Raw genomic sequence first — 21106 nt, 5'->3', positions numbered from 1 at the left:
AAATCTGCATTATGACAACATTCTACAGCCACAGTTGCTCAACCTTGCAGCTACCCACATCTGTCTATCCCTCAGACCGTGAGCTCCTTCGTGCCTAGCACAGGGCTGTGCAGAGTAAGTGCTCAAAAAGATGGGGGTGGGCACGGGCAAGGACAGGGACACTGTGTAGGGTAGGGGAGGCTGTCCCAGGGAGCAACTGTTGGTGGCAGGACTCAAGACTCAAAGTTGCCCCAGGAATGAGTCTTGAGACGTGACAGCATCTCTCAAGGAGGCCCCATGTCTTTGAACAGCAGCTGCCTTTCATTGCAGAGATAGACCTGGAAACTTGATAATATAAATGCACCCCAGAAGGGCAGTGTGAGCACAAAGACACATCAGCCGATGTCAGTGTAGACAGCAGATATCAGATGCTGTCCTGCTGGCAGGGTGCTTTTGCCATGGACACCAGGGAGAAGAAGATCCACCCAAAGACAGGGGTCGTGACCCGGTAAACGGTAAACCAAAGATAAGGGAGGAGGGACGTGACTGCCTAGCTGTGCACGCTGCCTTAATCTCACCGTCCAGGGGACGCGCATCCCGCTGCAGATGAGCAAAGACACAACGACAGCTGAAGGAACTCGCCCAAAGCCACACCACTACTAAGTGACACAGCTGGGATCTAAACTCAGGCCTGGCTGGCTCTAGACCTCACATTGCCTGACCCTGTGGGTCAATGTCTTCATCTCCCTCTTCGGCTTGCTTGGAAGCTACTCGGTAAACCTTCAACTGTGTGCATTGAAGAACTGGGGCCCTGGGTGACTGAAGACCTACCCATCCACATGGTCCATGCAGGGCTCAGAGGGGTGGAGGTCTGAGGCAGAGCACGGGAAGGCTGCTGTGGAAGGGAGAGGCTCCCCCAGGCTTCACACGGTGCCCACACTCCTGACTCTGCCTGCCTCTCTGCTGCGTTTGTCCTGCAGTCCCTACCTGGTTTCCTCCATCTGCACTTTCAGGGTGCACGCCCTCAGAGGACCAGGCTCACTACCCTCCCTGGCATCGCAGGGGCTGGCGGAGAGCAGCTAACACAGTTACCCAACCCATCCCCCTTGTCGGTTCCCTCACAGGCCAGCCCCTCTCCAGAGCTGGGAACCTGTTGTCCGCCACCTGGGTGAGTCGGCACAACTGGATCAAGCACCCCAGTGAAGTGAAGGTTGTGGGACCACCCTGAGGAGCCAGTCAGGGCAAGGAACTCCCTCCCAAACCCTGGCCAGCCTTCACTCATGTCTCTCCTGCTGTTAAAGGCCTGGCATACAACCAAGCCCACCCTGCTGACTCGGGAGGGAGCCCCTGACTTCAGAGGGGCTGAACAACAGGGGTAGGGAGGCGGGGTCGGTTCAGCCGTGGGACTGGCCTGGAACCCCTCAGCTTGCCCCAACCCTGGTGGGGCAAATCTGACCTGATCCACTGGTGTCTAGCAGTGGGACCAGCGCCGGGTCATCCCCTCTGAAGAATGATGCCCCCTGGGCAGCTTTCTGTCTCCCTGTCTTGAAGTCCTCAACACCTGGTATGACAGCACATAGTAGAGAAGAACATATGTCAACAAGACACCAGAGCTTTCACAAATTAATGTATTTACTTCATTATTTGCTAATCAGTTGACTGCACATAGCTGTATCTGAGTCACTTTAAGTCATAATTGCGAGGACAATAACACAAGCTAGCTCATCCAGCTGGCTGAGAGTCCTTGGGGGTATTCCAGTGCCAGGGTGGCTTCTCTCTGCATCTTCTGGCTGCTCTGCCCGCTCTGGCCAGTTATCAGTTATGCTGACATTCCCTGCTGCTCTCTCCTTCCTTTTTTCTTCCTCCCTCCCTCCTTTTTTCCCTTCTTTCTCTCTTTCCTTGATTTTTTTTTTTAATGAATTAAGCTCTTTTATTTTTTGCTCAGGAAGATTCACCGTGAGCTAACATCTGTTGCCAATCTTCCTCTTTTAGCTTGAGTTAGATTCACCCTGAGCTAACATCTATGGCAATCTTCCTCTATTTGTATGTGGGTCACTGCCACAGTATGGCCACTGAGAGACGAGTGGTGCAGGTCTGTGCCTAGGAACTGGGCTCGGGCCGCTGAAGCGGAGGGCACAGGACTTAACCACCAGGCCACAGGGCCAGCCCCTCCCTGCTGCTCTCCTTTCCCTCTCAAACCTGTGGTGTTCAGTAGATTCAGACAGACCTGGCTACTAAGCTTTGTGACCTTGAAAAGGGGCTCGACCTCTCTGAGTTTCCATCACCTTGTATGCAAAGCAGGGGTCCCTAATAATTGTAGCTGGCATCAGCCTTGCAGCTGGCTCCCCGTTCCGGGTTCTGGGTGAAGCACTTGTCACGTATCAGAGCTCATTACTCCTCACAGTGGCCCTGTGAGGTAGGTACAATCATCACTCCATCGGGTAGATGGCTGAAGGAGGCTGAAAGAGGTAAGTTACCCAGGAGCAACTTGTGTGGAACTGGGATGCGACCCAGGGCTGTCGCTCTCCAGCGACTGGAGGCTCACCATAACGCACGCAAATGCTTCCTCCCGCCTCCCTCCTTTCCTCCTTACAACATGGCAGCAAAGCAGAGAAGGGCCAGTCAAGACAGATGGAAGGGTCACAGAAGCCTGAACACATCGGCATCTACTGCAGCTGCTTCGGGGTTCTTCCCTGTCTCCTGCAGCACGCATTTCCCCACTTCAGGACACTGGAAACTCTGTGAAGGTAAGGACAGGGCTTCACGGAGGGATAGTGTCAGGAAGAGCAGCTGCTTGGCGGACTGCTGAGCACGGTGCCACTGTGAGGGCTCGGGGGCTCAGGGTGAGAAGCAGGGACGGGACAAGCCCAGAACAAACAAGTAAGACCCAACATGGAGTGTGCTGGAGCTGCGTGGAGCACTGCGGGGGCAGAGCAGGGAGGGCAGAGGACAGCCTCCGCAGAGGGGTCTCTGCCAGCACCGCCAGGCATCATGTCCCATGTTAGGCTCCTCAACGTCATCTCATGTACCCCTCACAGAGGAGGAAACTGAGCCCGAAGACAACACCTCCGAAAAGCCGCGGAGCTGGGATTCAAATCCACATCCGTCTAGTTCTAAAACCCACGCCCTGTGCTCTGTACAGGCTGCCATCGGAGGGGACACCCGCTCCGGGTCTCAAAGAATGACGTCCAGAATAAAGGAATCATTTTCAGAGCAAAGTGAAAAACACATTCTCCCCAAATTTCACATCATAAGCAGCTGGAAAGCAAACATAAAGGATGCTGGGGACACAAACATGGCGAGAAGGGCCGTCTGCACAAACGTCAGCTTCTCCAACCCGATTTCCTGCTCTCAGCCAACAAGGCCGATGGATCTTCCCAAACCGCCGCTGCTGGCGAACTCCAGGAGAGGAGAGCTCTCCCAACCTCAGTGTCCTCAGGACAGCGTCACGCCTCAGGCCCTGGAGTCTCAGTTTTGTTTTTTATACTGCAAGACAGAGAGATCATTAGAAGCAGGCGAGGGAAGCCAGCAGGGGAGGGAAGACTGGGGAAACCCTGAGAACTCGGGCATCCAGGCCTCAGCTGCCTCCCAAGGGGCTTCAGAGGGGGTGGGACCCAGGCAGCAGGCACCGGATGGTCTAATCTCTGGTTGGCGCCTGGACCCTCTTTCTTCTTTATAAGAAAAGGACGCTGATGGGGTTGGGGAGGGAGGATAAGAAAGACACTGAGGACATTAGAACTGAACACGGTGGCGGGCCCATCCTTCTCTTTAAGCTGAATCTTGTTCAGAGAAAAAAAAATCTAGGTTAGAAGAGGACCCTGAGAAGCCATCTAGTCTAATCACTGAGTTTAAACAAATGAATCCTGGACCCCACACCTGGAGATCCTGATTTAGAAGGACAGGGAGGCGGGGCATGTTCTGATACCAAAGTGTGATGACCAGCAAGCCAGTCTATATTCTTGATGTCCTCCCTTCCTCCACCAAAACAGATACTTGAATGTTTCCTCAATAATCCTGCCTCACTACAAATACCCTCAGAGATGGGGAGCTCACTACCCCCCAAGACAATATTTCCTCTCTGAGTCATCACCAGGCTGCCGCCCGTCTTGGCACTACTGCTTCCAGGAAGATTGTTCTCTTCTGCCCCATCTCAGCTTATTCAGCCTGTCAGGCGGAAACTTCCCCTTAGGGATTGAGGGTGCCTCCCTCTTTGCAGAAAACAAGTGCAACCAGAAGGGCATCAGCCATCAGCTTTCCACCCTGGAGGAGGGGAGCAGCTGGCTGGAGGGGTGTCGCAGCACTGATGGTTCTCAACTGTGGGGCAGGGGCGACCCCTGGTGGTCACATAGATCACAGCCATCCACACCCCAACTCGCAGGTGGAGGTGGGAGCCAAGCACTTACTTTGTTCATGATCCAGTCGGCATCTTCTATGGCTCTTTTAATAATCTGCTGGATTCTTTCAGGGTTGTCCTCATCCGAATGAACCCGGAAACCCTGGAAGTTTAAGCATAAAAAGAGACAACTAGGCAAAATTCACAGGACCGGCGGCTTCAGAGCACCAGTCACGGCCAGGCACATGGCAGGACACTTCATACTCAGCACGGCTCTTACCCCTCCAGAGACTGTTAGGATGACTCCACCCAGAGATGAGGAAACAGAGCCTCAGAAATCCCAACCTGCCGCTAAGCAACGGCACCAGCATCTGAATCCTGGTCTATCTGACTACCCAGGGCAACTGGGAAAAGGAAGACTGGCACCCCAGTCACCCCCAAATCAAGCTGGACCCAAAGGTTATCAGGCAGCGGGGGTCTAAGGGAAACTTCCATCTCTCTGCGTGGCTTCACAACAGGGAAGAACAGGGCTTCTCCTGACCCAGCTGGAAAGCCGAGCAGAGAGGCAGGGGCGCTGGGGAGGTGGCTGGAAAATCCAGCCAGGCCCAATGCACAGCAATGCAGGGCTGCTGTTTGCTCTTGACCAGATGTTCACCCTTGAGAAGCAACATGAGATTCAGCTTCACTGGTGTGGCACTTGGGGCCCTGCAAAGAACTGGTCCCTCCTCTGTCCTGTCACTCTTGACCCACATGTCTTCCTACCTGTCTTTAGGAGTCCCTCAAACCCCCGCTCCAGGAAGCCCCCCGACTCCCTCCGACAGCTCACCACTCCTTTTCCCTGTGCCTACAGCCCTCGGTTGCTGTCTCTATGTTTTTTACTTTCCACATTATCTCTGTATTCATTTGAGTTTTTAACTTTTTATTTGGAAATAATTTCTAACCTACATAAAAACTGCAAGAATAATAAAAAAGAATTCCCTCCCAGAATTGCCGATTGTTATCATCTTGCCACATCTGCTTCATCTTTCTTTATAAGTGTTTGCATAAGAATTTCTGGAAGCATTTAAAAGCTGTAGACATGATGCCCTGCACCCCTGAACACTTCAGTGTGTACTAACAACGAGGGCATTCTCTTACATAATCACACTAATCAAATTCAGAACATTTAACACTGATGGAACACTAGCATCTAACCTACAGCCTACACTCCTATTACCTGAATTTCTCCAATAATGTCCTTGATAATAATTGCTTTTTCTGGTCCAGGATACACCTGGGATCACTCATTACATTTAGCTGTCGCATCTCTGTAATCCCTTTTAAACCAGAGCAGTCTTCTGCCTCCCTCTGTTTCATGACATTGGTATGTGTGATGAGTCCAGGCCAGCACGCGCTGGATGGCCCCTCAGTTCAGGTTTACCCGATGCTTTCCTGCGATTAAATTCAGGTTGTGCATTACTGGCAGGAATGCCTGTCAAAATGATGTTGTGTCCCTTTCATTAGCCATTTAGCTCCCTTATTCAAGCCCTGGCACAAGACTGGAGTGCTGGGTGAGGCATCTCTGTTTCCTGAACAGAAACCAGAGAGAAGAGCTGGGCTGTCCAGCACTGGTTTCTGGTGGCTTATGAAACTGCTGCCCACCTGAATGACCATCCCTGCCTCCTGCCCCCGGCCCCTGACCCTGTGATAGGCGCCCTGTTACGGGAAGCCCCCCTACCCCGAGCCCAGGGTACCCTGCTCCCACCTGCCTGACAGCATGTTTGTAATGTTCCTGGATGCCCTTGGTTGGCAGCTGCCGGCAACAGCGCAGCAAGTATCGGTAGAGCTGCAGCGGCCTCTGGACCAACTCTGCCCCTGGGAGCGGCGCCATCGGCAGGCGTGTCCCTAGAAAACACAGAGCATCACTTCTAAGGCATCAAGTCCATCCTTGACCCATCCCCCGGGTTCCAGGGCTCTGTGAAGAGGCTTGATACAGCACGGACACCAGGTCCCCTTCATGCCACACCCCAAGACCCAGATCCTGAGCTCAGGCTGGCCATTCAGTCCTGCAGATGTCTCGGCCCAGAGCAGGCATGCAGGGACCAAAAGCAAGATGTGCAGCCTCATTCTGGCATCTTCTTTCAGGAGACCAACTTCAGGTGGCAGGTAAGGAGGTGTCACTGACAGGCAGAGTGCGGGGGACAAGCAGGAAGACCCTGTATTGCAATCACCAAGAAACCAGCTGACTGAGGCAACAGAGGGGAGAACGCCCAAAGGTCTGAGCCTCACTCCTCAGAGTGTGGTCCCAGACCAGTAGCATTGACATCCCCCAAGAGCGTGTTAGAAACGCAGTCTCACCCCAAACCTACTAGACAGAAATTGCATTTTAGCAAGATGCCCCATAAGCTCCTGCCTGGACCTCTACCACTGCATTTTGCTTGGGGTCCCTGCCTCCAGCCTGTCGCTCCCCAGTCTCCTCCACATTGATGCCAGAAAGTGAGCTTTGGAACCAGTGTCCTAGGCTCATCCCACAGTCAGCCACAAGGAACTTCTCCCAGATCCCCCAAACCAGCATGTAGCCCACCTCTCAGTGTCTTTGCACATGCAGCCCCCTGAGCATTGAGCTCCCTTCCCTGTCTCCTGCATGTGAGGAACTTGCGTTCATCCTTCCAGGTCCTGCTCAGTATCACTTCCTCTGGGAAGCCCTTCCTGACTGTCCCTCCCCGGGGTCTGCAGTGCCCTGTTGGTGGAGCTGTTAGCGCACTTCCCACACTGCTGGGGATTCATCTGCTGCCAGGAGCCTGGCCCGGCCCCAGTGCTGCCTGCCCTGTTGTGGAACTGACTGAATGGAACCTCTTATCTCCTGTGTACAGATTTCCCCTCTCTGAGAGAGAAGCTCACTATGTTCCAAATGAAGGAGCTAAAAGACCGAGATTAAGTGACTGGCCTTAGTTTCAAAGTAACATAAAAAGAAGAACAACAACGCCATCCCCCTCAAAAAAGAGAACCAAAATACTAAATCTAAGAGGTCCGTAAACTAAGAAAGAAAACTTTAGTTGCTGGTTTCAGAGGCTCCGTCACTCCATTTCCAGCATATTATCTTCCTGGCAGCAACAAATGTCTGTCTTCACAGCTATTTGCCAATTCCTCTGGATACTCTGGGCTCTCGCTCTGACACGGGGGCGGTGAGGCAGTTGTCTGCCACCACCACCCTTCCTCCTTTTTGGTAACAGCCCCAGATGTGTGACTGGTGATGTGTGATTGGAGATTGCCCCTGGCCAGGTCTCGGCCCCCAAGGCCTGGGTGGGGCTCCACTCCAGGCCTGACCAATCAGAGCCCTGCATCCACGTGGTTGCAGGGATTGGTTCAGATGGGCACAGGATGGTCCAATCAGAGCGAATCTCAGAACCTCCGCAGGCATGGCTGGAAAGGCCTCAGCTCTTTCCCTGTAGGCTTGATGCTGAGAGGACTCGATCCTCTCTCAGGGCAGCCATCCTGCCTCCTCTTGAAGTCTGAGACTGAAGCCAGGCAGCAGAAGGCAGAGCTAAGACCACGAGTGAAATCAAGTCTGAAGAATTCATTCGAGCCCTAAAACCACCCGCCTCAAGGCAGTCTCACCCCTAGACTTTCAGTGACCCGAGCCAATTAATCCCCCTTACCAAAGCAGCTTGGGTTTGTTGTTTTGTTACTTGCAACCGAAAGTCCTAGCAGATGGGCAGGTCTTGACCTCCCAATTTCTACTTCCACGATGAGCTCTCACAGTTCCAGCTCTTAGGGAAAGCGCAAACAGGGAAGGGCCCCCAGGAGCATCAACCTGCCAGTCTGACCAGCCACTCTTCAGCCCAATAAACAGAGGGGAAGCCCACACAATGGGGGCAAAGACATTCAAGGACCACCACAGAGGACGTACCACTGAAGTCCCCAACCCGATGGGCAGACTCCACTGGCTTCCCCAAACTATATAAAGTGCTAATCAAATATTGTAAAATGCTAGTCGTGTAACAGATGGTTACCATCTGCAGACTTCAAAATTAACATTTGGAAAGAGTACAACTTTGTTTCATTACTTAAAAACCCAAGCAATACTTAGAAACCAACCCAGCAAGTATGGGCGGGAGATTATTTTCAGCTCAATTATAATACTTAGTCATTCTCAGTAATAACGAGCAGAGAAGGCATGTGTGGGTCCACCTAGAAGAGTTAAACTAAAAATGTTTTAATTTAATTTAAAGTGTGGGCTTGCTATTACTTAAGGGGCAATGAACCTCACAGCATCATTGCTAAAACTGTAGTCAAACCCTGTGGCCCTGGGAACGCTCACGTCGCACATGCCGCTATTTGGACCTGAGCCTGGCCTCTCCACCTGGGCCCCTGCCTCTGTGAATGAACCTCCATCTTCCAAGGCAACCAAACCAAAACCACCCCCGAGCCAACCCAGACTCCTCCTTCTCCCTCAGTCCTCACGCCGCTGCTCTCTGAGTCCTATCAAATTTTTACCTTGGAATGCCCCCTCAAATCTGTCCCCTCCTCTCTCCTCTCGCTTTCCACCACACACCCTTGCCTCAGACATTTACCATAGCACACGTGGAAAACTGCAAGAGTCCCCAGCAGGTCTTCCTGTCTTTCAGTCTATTCTCCACTCAACAGCCAGAGTGAACCTTTCCAAAACATAAATCTCAGCAAGTCATGTCCCTGCCTAAAACCCCTAACAGCCACTCCTACCCCCATCACTCATGACAACTTTTCCCAAAATGCGGGACAAATATGAAATTATTTTAAACAGCATATGGACAAAGACCTTTTTATTGAAATGATTTCATATTTATTTTCACGTGTAATAAGAAAAGAAATCAATTATTTCATAGGTATTATGGCTTAAAACAGTCTAAAAAAATGAGTGGGCATAAAACTGATATTCTAAAATGTATCAACCAAACAAGAATGCAATTGAAACATGGGAATGACAAAAATCATGAAACTGGTACTAAAGTTTGGAAAGCACTGGTCTGCAAAATAAAATCCATACTCCTTTCCATGTTCTCCAAGGCCCCCTCTTGATCTGACCCATGCCCACCCCTCATCACAGCTCCCACCACTCACCACCGGGTCCAGCCAAACTGAGCTCTGACTGGCACACTCCACGACAGCCTGTGTCACATTTGCCTGTTATGGTCTCAGCACCGTGACAGAATGCCTGGCATATGGTAGATGCAATAGGGCTCTCCAGAGAGACAGAACCAATAGGAGATATATATACATACATATATACACACACACACACACACACACACACAGAGTCGTGTGTCACTTAACGACAAGGATACATTCTGAGAAATACATCTTTAGGCGATTTTGTTGTTGTGCAAACCTCATAGAGTATACTTACACAAACCTAGATGGTATAGCCTACTACATACCTAGGCGGTATGATATTAATCTTAAGGGACCACTGTCATACACAAGGCCAGTCGTTGACTGAAACGTCTTTATGCAGTGCATAACTATATATAAAGAGATTTATAAGGAATTGGCTCACGCGATTATTGAGGCTGGCAAGTTCAAATTCTGCAGAGCCAATGTCCCAGGTCGGAAGCTGCTGGAGAACCAGGAAGAGCCAATGTCCCAGTTTGAAGGCCATCAGGCAGAATTCTCTTACTCAGGGAGGGTCAGTCTATTGTTCTATTCAGGCCTTCAAGTACTTGGATGAGGCCCGCCCACATTAGGGAGGGCCAGCTGGTTTAGAAGTCTCCTGATTTAAATGTTAATCTCATCCAAAAACACCCTCATAGACACACTCAGAATAATGTTTGGCCAAATATCTGGGCACCTGGTGGTCTAGCCAAGTCGACACATAAACAACCATCACAGTACATGCTCAATATCCATGTGTTGAATGAATCCTCCGACTCCTGCCTACAATACTCCCTCTGCTTCCTCAGGTCTCCAGATCCCTCAACACCCAGCTCTGAGGTCTGGAACCTCCTCCTGGAAGCCCTCACAGACCCACTACCCCTGCCACCATGGTCGGTGGGAGGCCTTTGGACACCTCAGACATCCGTCATCACCCCGCACTGCTCTAGTTCAGGCTTCCTCACCTCTCACCTGGATTGCTGGAAGTGTGTTTACCTGCCCTTCAGCCCCTTCCAGCCTCCTCCTCAGGGCAGTCACCATGCTTTATCTAACTTCCACTCACAATCTTCCCATAGTGGGACACAACATGATAGCATGAATTATTATTACTTTAATTGTCTAAGATCTAATAACAACGTTGTAGTTACATGGGAGAATGTCCTTATCCTTAGGAGACGCAAGTGGAAGTATTTCAAGGTGATGTGTCATCATGTCTGCAGCTTACTTTCAAATGTTCAGCGAAAGACAACACAGAGAAAAGACAGAGGGAGAAAGACAAAGCAAATGTGGCAAAATGTTCGGATGGTGTTGAGACGGCAGGTGTGAGGGTGGACGTTGTGCTATTATTTTAACTTCCAGATATTGTGAAAATTTTCATAACAAAAAGTTATTTTAGAAAAATCCTTCCACAGCTTTCCCATCACCTAGTGGATAAAGTCTTAAACTCTAGGCTGACACCAATTCCTAAAGGCTCCTTCCCCGCCCAGATTTAGCCCTCATCACTCCTCCAGGCACACTGACCCTCCACCTGCAGTTCCTTCAATAATAAGGGCAGTCACCATCATCACCATGATTACCACAGATGCCTTCCTGAATACCTACCGTGTGACACGCACTATTCTAAACAATGCACAGAATTAACTAATTTTCATCCTCACAGTAACTCTCTATGAGGGTACCATTATGCTCTCCTTTTACAGATAAAGAAACAGAGGCAAAAAGAAGGTGGGAAATTTGTCCAAGGTCACAGAGCTGTGAGTGCAGAAGCCAGGATTTCCACCCAGGAGGTGTGGCTCCAGAGCCCGTCGTGGGTACTGCCTGGAATTCTAGCCCCATCCCCACGTGGACTTCTACTTGTCCTGTGGCGGACATCTGTGGTTCTTCCTAACAGCCCCCTGCCCCGTTTCTTTCTAAGGGGTGACTCCTTCCCATAGGGTTTGGCCTGCTGAGATTCTCACTGGTGGCTCCACCTCTCCAGGCCACAAGGAGAGCATGAGACCCAAGCTAGGTCAACTGAGCGATCGATCCCCACCTCTGGAAAACGTGTTCTTGAAGAGGGTTACAAAGAGCCTGAGAATGCGTTCGTGCCCCTGGCAGTAGTGTGTCCTGATCAACCTCTTCCTGCTCTGAGCTGTCCTTGTAGGTCCTGCCACCCGGCCTTCCAGAAGTGTCTAGATTCCTGCCCAGTTCTCCAGCCTTCTCCCCAATTCTGTGAGCTCCTAACACTCTTTCAATAAATTTCTTTTTGGTTAATTCCTCCTCTCCTCTTGCCTCCACACACAACTAGACTCTCTCTCACCCTTACCTGTTTGTCCACATCTGCTGTAGCTGCTTCATCAGCAGGAACCCCGTGCTCCAAGTGTTGGCCTCACCATCTCCTCACCAGACCACACTTCCACGAGAGCAAGGACCCTGTCAGATTCCTCCATCTCTGCTCCCTCAATGCCTAGCACAGTACTGGGCACACAGTGGACTCCTCAGATGTGCTTGCTGACCAACTAACCTCGAAGTCTGACCAATCCCAACCTGAGATGTGGCTGAGACAGTCCTGTGCTTCTGTCCACTATGAAGTGATGACCTCTGCCCTCTGCAGGGTCCTCCACGCCCTGGGCACTCCTGGCTGTCGCCTCTGACAGAAGCGCCCTCCCTTTTCCACCCAGTCTACTCCAACCTTTCCTAGTCCCCTTGGCCTCCCTCTAACTCACCTGCAGGAACTCCCCGCAGGCAACCGACACCCCCTGCCTCCCACAGTCTGGAGAGGCCGTCAGAGAACAGCCTCAAATCCCCTCCGCCATGAAATTCATCCTTACCTGAGAGCCGACCAATGTGCTAAGCACGATACTAGACATTTTTACAACCACCCTGTGACAAAAAGCATTATCATCCCCATTTTGTAATGTGGAAACTGAGGCCGAAAAGTGAGCTGACATGCCCACGAATACACAACTAGAGAGTGGCAGAGCTGGGATGTGGACTCTGGCTCCAACTCCAGTGCTCCAACCTCCCTGAGTTCCTGAAGGAAAGGGGCCCCTCCTTTTCCCAGGCCCTGTTAGGCTCTCAGAGCCTCTCTCCTGGATTAATCCAACACCATTCTGAAGCATCTCCTCTTCAATCCCTCCCTATGCTCAGCCAGAAAGAGCTTCTAAAAGCAAAAACTTCATCTTTGAGTCCCTTGATATCCTTTAATGGCACCCACAGAACAAACTCTAGGGTCATCAGTATGTGCTGCGGTGTGTGTGGGGGGGAGCTGTTCAAGGCTTTCCCCAGTCAATCGCCAATCTCTCTCCCATCGGCAACCAAGTCCCACCCCCATGCTCTTCCTGGCTCTGTCCCCTTTGCTACTCCCAGCTTCTGGCACACAGTGGTCACTCAATAGGGGGGTGTCAAATTGACTCCTCCCTCTCCCCAACAACTTTGCGGCCACTTTCCTCTACCTTGAAGACTGAGTGGCCCAGTGAAAGCACACGGGCCCCAGACCATGGCCAGATTGACGTGAGGATTAAGTAAGACAGCATACATGCCTGGTTCACCAAATATGAGGTCCCTCTCCCCGCCCCTTCTCCGCCCCTGGAAAAGCAGCAAAAGGGAACGCAATGTGTTCTGGTGCCCTTTCCATGCTTCTGTCCAAAATAAGAACGGCCTGCTGGGAGACGCCCCTGGTGCAAACTGACACTGGGAGACACTTGTGGATTTCACGGATTCCATGAATTCCATGTACATCAAAGAGAGAAAACACATCTTTCTTTTAATTAAATCAAACTAAAGATCAGGTGAAATTTATTTAGCTTCTTCCAGAATCAGCACTGAGTTCGGTTATTCATCCTGCAGCCTTTCATGAATTAGCAAGTTATAGAAACACCTAAGGCCACGTGGCTTTGCTCAGAGGGGGCTCTCGGTGAAAGGTGGTCACTGAGTGAGGAGAAAACCGTCCCAAGCAGGCAGCCTTTCAAAACCAGGTTCCAGGGAGTGAAAGCGACCTTCTCCCATCCTATGTAAAAGAACTCTCTTTTCCACAGCCCTGGCCAGGAGGCATCAGCTTTTCCCCCTTACCATGCTCCCCGGCGCATGCATGGAGCTCATGACCTCCCCAGTCCGAGCACCCCATCTTCACACAGCCTGAGCTGTCCAAAGTCCTTTAGGTTCTGAGCTAAAATCCGCTCTGTAAAATTCTATCCCTCGGTATGAGCTCTGCCCTTTGGGGCTAAAGCCTCCCCTAGGCTACCCCTAAGACCAGTCTTTCATTACTCAAAGTCAGTTATCCCAGCCCTCAGTACCTTCTCCAAGATCACCATCCTGCGGGTGCCGTCATCCCCCAGTGCCTCTCCATCCCACTCACCCTCCTCTGGACACACAAGGAGCCTCATTGTCGACCTCACTCTTAAACGTAGTGTCCTGTGGGAAAACCAGTTTGCTTGTGTTCTGACCAGCTCATGGGCACTGGAGTTCAGCTGGAAATTCAAAGAATGCAGCTCAGGCTGCATTCTCTGCTCCAGCCCTCACGTGGCCCTGGCAGTCAGCTCAAAGGCATCTTTTTTCCATGAACTATTCTTAAATCTGTTTCCCCATCTTTTATTTTATTAGTTCAGTCCAGAGCCACAATCTGTCAGGGGTGCCTGATCCTGTCTGTTATCCAACTCAACTCAATTCAGCACAACAGAAGCACAGACACAATCACATACCAGGTACAAATGGGGGACAAAGAGAGATTAACCCCAGCAGGCTGTGTCAGTCACCCATGCAATGCCATTCAGAGCATCTAGCACGTGTGTGACTCTGGGCTCAGGCCTAGGACCACAGAGATGGATGGCCTGATGTGTCCCCTAGCTCTCCTACCTTCTGCAAAGCTGATGGCATGTCTTACCACCTACCATTCAGGAGTGATTCGTATGTACCAGGTAGGTGTTGAGAGCTTACATGTGTTATCTCATGTGTCCTCACAACAATCTTACAGAGTAGGTATCATTAGCCCCATTTTATAGATGAGGAAACTGAGGCTCTGAGAAGATAACTTGCCAAAAGCCACACAGCTAGTACACAGGTAGATCAGGAATCAAGCCAACATCTATGTGATTCCAAAGCCCATGTCCATGGGTGCTTCTAAGACCACCTGCCATGTCCACATCTGAGCCATCTGCGAAATGCTGCCCACAAGGGGGCTAAGGACCCCACAGAGAACTCTCCCAGGCCTCTTCAGGACCAGGTCCATGCACTCACGAAAACACCTGACAGTACTATTATCCAGTACTTATTTTTCAACCTTCTCCATAAACCCTTGCTCCATGCTTTTTGAAAACCCAAGGATATCATTTACAGCTTCCCCTCGCAGGTACCAAGATGAGAAAAAAAGGCACAAGGCTGATGTCAACTACACAAAGAAAAGGGGCAACTAAGGAAATGCTAAAAAAGCTCTTAGGAGACCCAAAGGAGAATATGACAGCACAAAGGAAAAGAGCAAAAATAAACCCACACAGGGAATTTGCTGGGAGCCAAGTGGTATCACCAGCAGAGATGCTGAGAAACAGGCCTACGGCCCCACTTAACCCCACCGTCTTTTCCCTAACTTGTGGCCTGACATAGGGCACCTAAAAATAAGTGAGAAAAGTCATATATCAAAAAAAGAAAAGAATGGAAAGACAGAAAATAGCCAGAAATTATGCCCTTTGGAGCACTAATACAAGCTAAATTAAGCTGCACAGGCCATTGTTTAAACATGCAATTACTCTTCTGGATGGGGACGTCACAATATAGGAACGGGGGGGTTTTGCTCCCCCAGCTCTGGGGCTCCCGCGGGCACATGCACGTTCTCCCAGACTCGAAGTGGGGCAGCAGTCCTTGCTCCTCCAGTCCCCCTCCTACTCCGTCAGGGCTCTCAAGACCATCTCCCCAAACTCCTCACCCCACCACTCCCGCCACCCCACCTTCATGCCCCTGGGCACTACCTCGGTTCCCAGTTTGTAACAATGCCTCCCTGGGACTATGCACTACCTCCTAATCAGTCTCTCTCGACAGTGCCACCCAAGGACACTTCCTAAAGAACACACCCCGTCATTCTCCTTCTCCAAAACCCGTGGGGAGTGTTCTTTACCCACGACCTTCCGATACCTGGTTCCAACTTCTCTCGTCAAACTCGTCTCCTGCCGTCCTTCCCACACTTCCTGCATTTTAGCCACAGACTGAAATTGGAGGTTAAGTTCATGGACTTTGGGATCAAACAGTCTGTGTTCAAATTCTGACTCCATCACTTGCCAGTTGTGGGACCCCGGGCAAGTTTCTTAACTTCTACCTTAGAGTCTGTTGCACATCTGTCAACGGGGCAACTAATATTTCCTACACAGAATCATTTGAGGGTTAAATAATGCTCCTAAACCACTTAGCACAGAGCCTGGCACCTACTACGTGCTTACTATCAACTGCTGTTGTTAATAGCATCTCTGAAACGTGTGAGCTCTTCAACACCTCTCTTCCCCCTATGCCGAACTCGTCAGCGGCCTCAAGAATTCCTCTTTATCCTTAAACATCCAGCTCCTACATCACCTCCTCGAGGCTCACACCCCATTGCCATCCACACTCCTGTAACAGAGTCATCACACCGTACTGTCATCATTTATGCAACAACGTGATGGAGGAGCCTAGAGCAGGTTTTGATGACAAACAACTCTGGTTTAGGAGCCTAACTCTGCCATTTACTAGCTGTGTGGTCCTGGACAACTCACCTGACTTCTCTACACTTCTGCTGTCTCCTCTGTAAACTGGAGAACAAAATGCACACCTCATGGCGGCGGGGCGGGGTTGGGGGGTAAAGATCAAGCAGCTAACATAAGTACCGCACCTAGCACAGGGCTGGGGCACATACCAGGTGCTTGAACATCTTACTCTTTGCTGCTCTACCTGGCTACCTGTGCTCCTTGCTAACGGCAAACTTCTGAATGACAGAGACTATATTGTATTAGTCACATCTCTAGAGTTAACAGTCCGGAACATAAGAGAAGCTCAGTAAATGATTGTTTGTTGATTGTGTGTTGACTGATTCCCATTTATCAGAGAAGAAACTAAAGCCAAGAGGAAGGTGACTGTCCTGTAGTCACAAAGCCAGCAGGTGGCAGAGCCAGGCCTCAAACTCAGGTCCTTCGGCTCTGAATCCTCAGCTCTTTCCGCCACACCTGCTGTCTCAAAGGCTAAGGAGCCACCCTGAACATCACAGTTGTCAGCCCAACCCCCCTGAGGCTTTACCAGTTCAAAGCAAACCTGGCGAGCTTCCCAGCCAGAGCAAAACAGGCAAATCATACAAAAGGCAAACACCCTGGTCTCAGAGCAGGTCAACCAGCAACCTGAACTGAATCACTGTGGTGTTAAGACTGCTTTGTGCCAGGGGCCTCCCAGACACAGGCCACAACATACCACTCTGGTTTGAAGGCAAAAGAAAGGAACTGAAGTACTGGACATGTACCAGGTGTCAGACACTGGGCTGGGTACATCCCTATCACTCCCACTTTTAGGAAGAAAATTAAAGCTCAAGGTCACAGAGAAGTAGGTGCATGCCAAGCTGGGCTTCGTACCAGGTCTGCCTTCCTAACTCAAGCTCTCTCTACACACACCCAGAGCTAATCTCAGAAGACCCTTGAGCTGAAAACTCCTGGTTTGTCTTTGTCCTCTCATGTCCCCCTCCCTCTGGCCTCCTTGCTGGTCTTCACATTCCCAACCACTCTTCCAGGCACCCACATGGCTCATCCCCCCGTATATCCAGGTCTCACTTAAGAGGCCCTACCTGACCACTCTATAGTCCCTTCTATTTTCCCATGGCACTCTTCACCACCTGACGTATACATAATTGTTTCTGTTCGTATTCCCCCACCGGAATGTCAGCTCCGTAAGACAAGGGAGTCTCTTTATTTTGTTCCTGGCTGTATACCTAGAACAGTACAGGGCCTGACACATAGTAGGCACGTGTGTGTGTGCGCGTGCATGTGCTGAAACAGTCATTGAGCACCAACAAGGCGCCAGGTGCTAGAGTTACAGGAACAAACAAGGCAGCCCCTGACCCCACGGAACTTACACATTAGCAAGAGATGATAAAAACCAATTATACAATTATAATTACCACAAAGTGGAATTCAGGTCCCTGAGAGACTGGCTCACGGGATCAAGGGTCAGACTACTTTTCTTGGGAAAGGGACCTTAAATCTGAGGTCCGAAGGAGCAGGATTTGGCTAAGTGAAGGTGGAAGTGAAGATAGAGGGATGGGGAAGGCAGAGAGAGCAGCCTGCAGCCTGCAGGAAGGCCTAAGGGAGGAAGGGACTGGAAGCACTGCCAGGCCCACAGGAGCCCTGGGAGGCAGGGAGGGCAAGAGCAAAGACGATGCTGTCCAGGAAGGCAGGGCCACATCCACAAGGGTCTGATAGGTGGTGAGGACTTAAGATGAGTCCTAAGGCCCATCACTTGATCAATGGCTAAATAAAATGTGGGACATTCATACAATGGAATATTGTTCTGTGATGATCAGAAATGAGGTACGGATACATGCTGCAACATGGGGGAGCCTCAAAAATATTACTTTAAATGAAAGAAGCTGTCACGAAGGACCAAATATTATCTGATTCCATTTATAAGAAATGTGCAGAATAGGTAAATCCATAGAGACACAAAGTAGATTAACGGTTGCCTAGGGATCAGGGGAGTGGGAGATGGGGTGGGGGGTGGGGCACTAAAGGAGGGGTTTCTTTTGTGGTTGATGAAAATGTACTAAAACTGATGATGATGATGGATGCACAACTCTGTGAATATACTAAAATACGTCCAATTGTGAGCTTTAAATGGGTGAATTGGATGCTATGCAAAACAAACAAAAGATTAGAGCTAAGGGGTTTCAGCCGCGAAGTGACTTATCTGTTATGCAGAAGCATAGATCGCAGCGGGAAGGTTACTCCAGGTGAGCGCGCTCGCGGGTGCTCGGGCCAGACAGGGCCACGTCCGCTTTTTAAAATGGGGAAACTGAGGCTGCCCGCGGAGGTGCGTGCCAGACGGCGGACATTTCACTAGCACGCGCGCGGCAGCCCTGGTTCGCAGAGGCGCCCGGAGCCCCCGGTCCTCCCCGTCACCCTGACCCTCCCCGCGTCCCCGCGGCCTTCCCCGCGCCTCCGAGCCACCCCGGCGAGGCCTGCGACTGGCCACCTGGCTCTCCGGTCGCACTAGAGGGACCGGGAGGGAGTCGGGGCGGCGCACGTGACCGCTGGGTCCTCCGCCAGCCTCGCCAGGCCGCGCACGCCCAAGCCCCACGTGCCCAGCCCGCCCCGCGGCCCGAGCGGCTCCAACCCCCGCCCTCCGCCGGCGCCGCGCGGCTCACCCGCCTCCGCTAGGGAACGCCAACCCGGGTCGCGGCGGACACCGCGGCACGAATGCGCCTGCGCCCCCGGCCCGGCGGCGCGCCAACCCCGCCCACAACTGTGCGCCGAGCGCCCTCTGCCGGCCGCGCGCGGGACTCGGGGTCTGTTTCGAAGGGCACCCAACACTCCATACCTAGCGGGTGCTCCTTCCCTGATCCGACCCCACCCAGTTGAAAAAGAAAGCTGTCCCGCTTTACCTTAGACGCCCACTCTTCCTTCTGGCTGTTGCTACCTCGGATATAAGCCCTGAAGGCAGGCTCTCCCCCATACTCCTGAATATGGATTATTGCTAAAATATTAGGGGTGTTCCAGACCTGTGGGAAGGCTTTCTGGAGGATTTTTCCTAAACCACTCGTGTTGATGACAGGAATTATATTTGGATGGGAATCTGCGTTTTGAGTCCTTTCATCAAATGACAATCCCATAACACCTGTCAAAAGAATAAATATGACAGTAATAGGCATGCTTCCTTTCAGACCCGTCTATAATTATAATTGAGGAAAAGAATACAGAATTTAAACTCAGAGCTACTGCCAGTATCATTCTTTGAAAATGAAATAATGCTGTTTTATTAAATAGGCTCTCCCTGCTCTCTAATGTTTAAAGCTAGAGTGCTTCTCTGAATTGATTTAAATACAAGTTTTATATCCTGAAAGAAATAAAGATGAGTCTTTATCTTAAGACTGTTCAGTGATGCTACTGATCTTCTCTCAGCTCATGTCTAAAAGGGAGTTAGGTTGTTAGTGGATAATATTGCTTCTGTTCACGTCTCTCTTCTCGGGGGCTTTTAAAACCTATTTGTAATGAAAAGGCTGATTTCCTTACAGACAGACTCCATGTGTAGCTGATTTCAAAGGACTACTTTTTATTATTTTTTCTCTTTCTTTCTTTTTTTTTTTTTTTAAGGAAACATTGCTCCTTGGAGGTACCTGGGAACCTATTTTTCTTCTTGTAGGATAAGAGAATCAGGAATATTTCTTAACAAGTGTTTTTTAGGGTTTTCTTTCTTTTGTTTTTTCGTAACTCCCTTAGAGTTTTGATTGGGTTTTTCCCCCTCTTCACCTAACTAGCCTTCCTTCAAATCAGGCGGGGGTTTCTCCCCTGAAATATTCAGATAATTACCTCAACCCTTCCATTTATTTTCAATATGTAGACTTGGACCAAATATATCTGAAAGATACGATTGTACCCTCATAAATCAGCCCTCTTATTTACACACACATAGGCAGGGGCATCTCATAAGTGCAGATCCGATCAATAAATCATAAGCTTTTAAGGCCCTTATTAGGAACAGTCTGCAGTATCACCATCCATTCCTGTTTTCAGCCTTAGGACCACTTAATATTTTGAAGAAATTTCAGTTTGTTCTCTGGCCCCATCTCCCTTTTGTTCCTAGATCGCTGTGTTCCTGCGTCAGAAACATTGTTCCAATACCTAGATCTCATAAAATATTCAAGATGCAAGCTGTTCACTTTACCTCAGAAAGGCTCTACCTTCAGAATTACTTGTGCCTCTTCTGTCCTGACAAACACACGGGATTTTACCTTTCACAAAAATTCCTTATAAACATCCCCACACCAAGACAGCAAATAATCCGAAGTCGAATAGGCTTGGATCACAGGCTCCAACTTTCTTCCAAGTCATGATGGAAACCTAGGTTTTTTTGACAATTGGATTATAATGCTTTGAACTTGACAGCAACCTTAGGTTTTTTACAGCTTCAGTAGTAAAACTAAAGAATTCTTACCAGTCTCAAGATTCATTAAAATGACACCAAGCCCATAAACTAATGGAAACCCAACCATTCTTACCATGTCATTTTCCTTTACACTGAAATTTTAGCAAATGAACACTCTCATGTCAGACAGTGCACGATATTTACAGAAAAACAGAATTGAAAGACTTTTTAGTTGAGCAGTTTATCACCCAAGAATTGACTGTCCAGGGTACATGTCCCCACAGAGGAGTTTATCAACTTTCCTAAGAAATACATCACCACATTCTCTTGATTTCTGACATTATGTCATTTAAACTGACAACTGCGGATTTGTAACCAGTATTTGTAGGAAAAGATACAACTAGTCCTGGTACTTCTTCCAGTTTAAACCTGTTTTTAGGTTTCAAAGAGAAATGATACATTTGCATTCTCTGGTTAAATCAGGTTATTGTCTCAAAGGTGAACCATGTAAATAATTCAAATTAATTCATCACTGTACAATAGATTTAACAAGCATAGTAAACACTTTAAAGAAAACACTTAGGACCCTCGGTCTGCCCTTGCTCTCAATCCCCATTATCTCAAATT

General features: G+C 49.9%; 1 protein-coding gene across 2 annotated transcripts; it reads right to left on the bottom strand.

Annotated features, from left to right (window-relative positions):
• Positions 1 to 2063: 2063 nt before the first annotated feature.
• On the bottom strand, positions 2064 to 18813 carry LYRM9 (LYR motif containing 9). Of its 2 annotated transcripts, none has more exons than XM_046674428.1 (4): positions 18762 to 18813; positions 6057 to 6196; positions 4383 to 4475; positions 2064 to 3465 (listed from the first exon to the last, which is right to left on the bottom strand). In XM_046674428.1, exons 2-4 carry the CDS (start codon positions 6180 to 6182, stop codon positions 3448 to 3450), a joined length of 237 nt encoding a protein of 78 aa, XP_046530384.1. In that variant the 5' UTR covers positions 6183 to 6196; positions 18762 to 18813; the 3' UTR covers positions 2064 to 3447. The 2 variants fall into 2 exon arrangements, with proteins under 2 accessions (XP_046530384.1, XP_046530385.1); XM_046674429.1 differs by lacking the exon at positions 18762 to 18813 and adding an exon at positions 13696 to 13780.
• Between the last annotated feature and the right edge of the window lie 2293 nt (positions 18814 to 21106).

Source organism: Equus quagga, chromosome 11 (genome assembly GCF_021613505.1).
Source record: "Equus quagga isolate Etosha38 chromosome 11, UCLA_HA_Equagga_1.0, whole genome shotgun sequence".
NCBI lineage: Eukaryota > Metazoa > Chordata > Mammalia > Perissodactyla > Equidae > Equus > Equus quagga.
The sequence above is the reverse complement of the archived record's forward strand: the minus strand, read 5'-3'. Positions and strand labels throughout refer to the sequence as shown.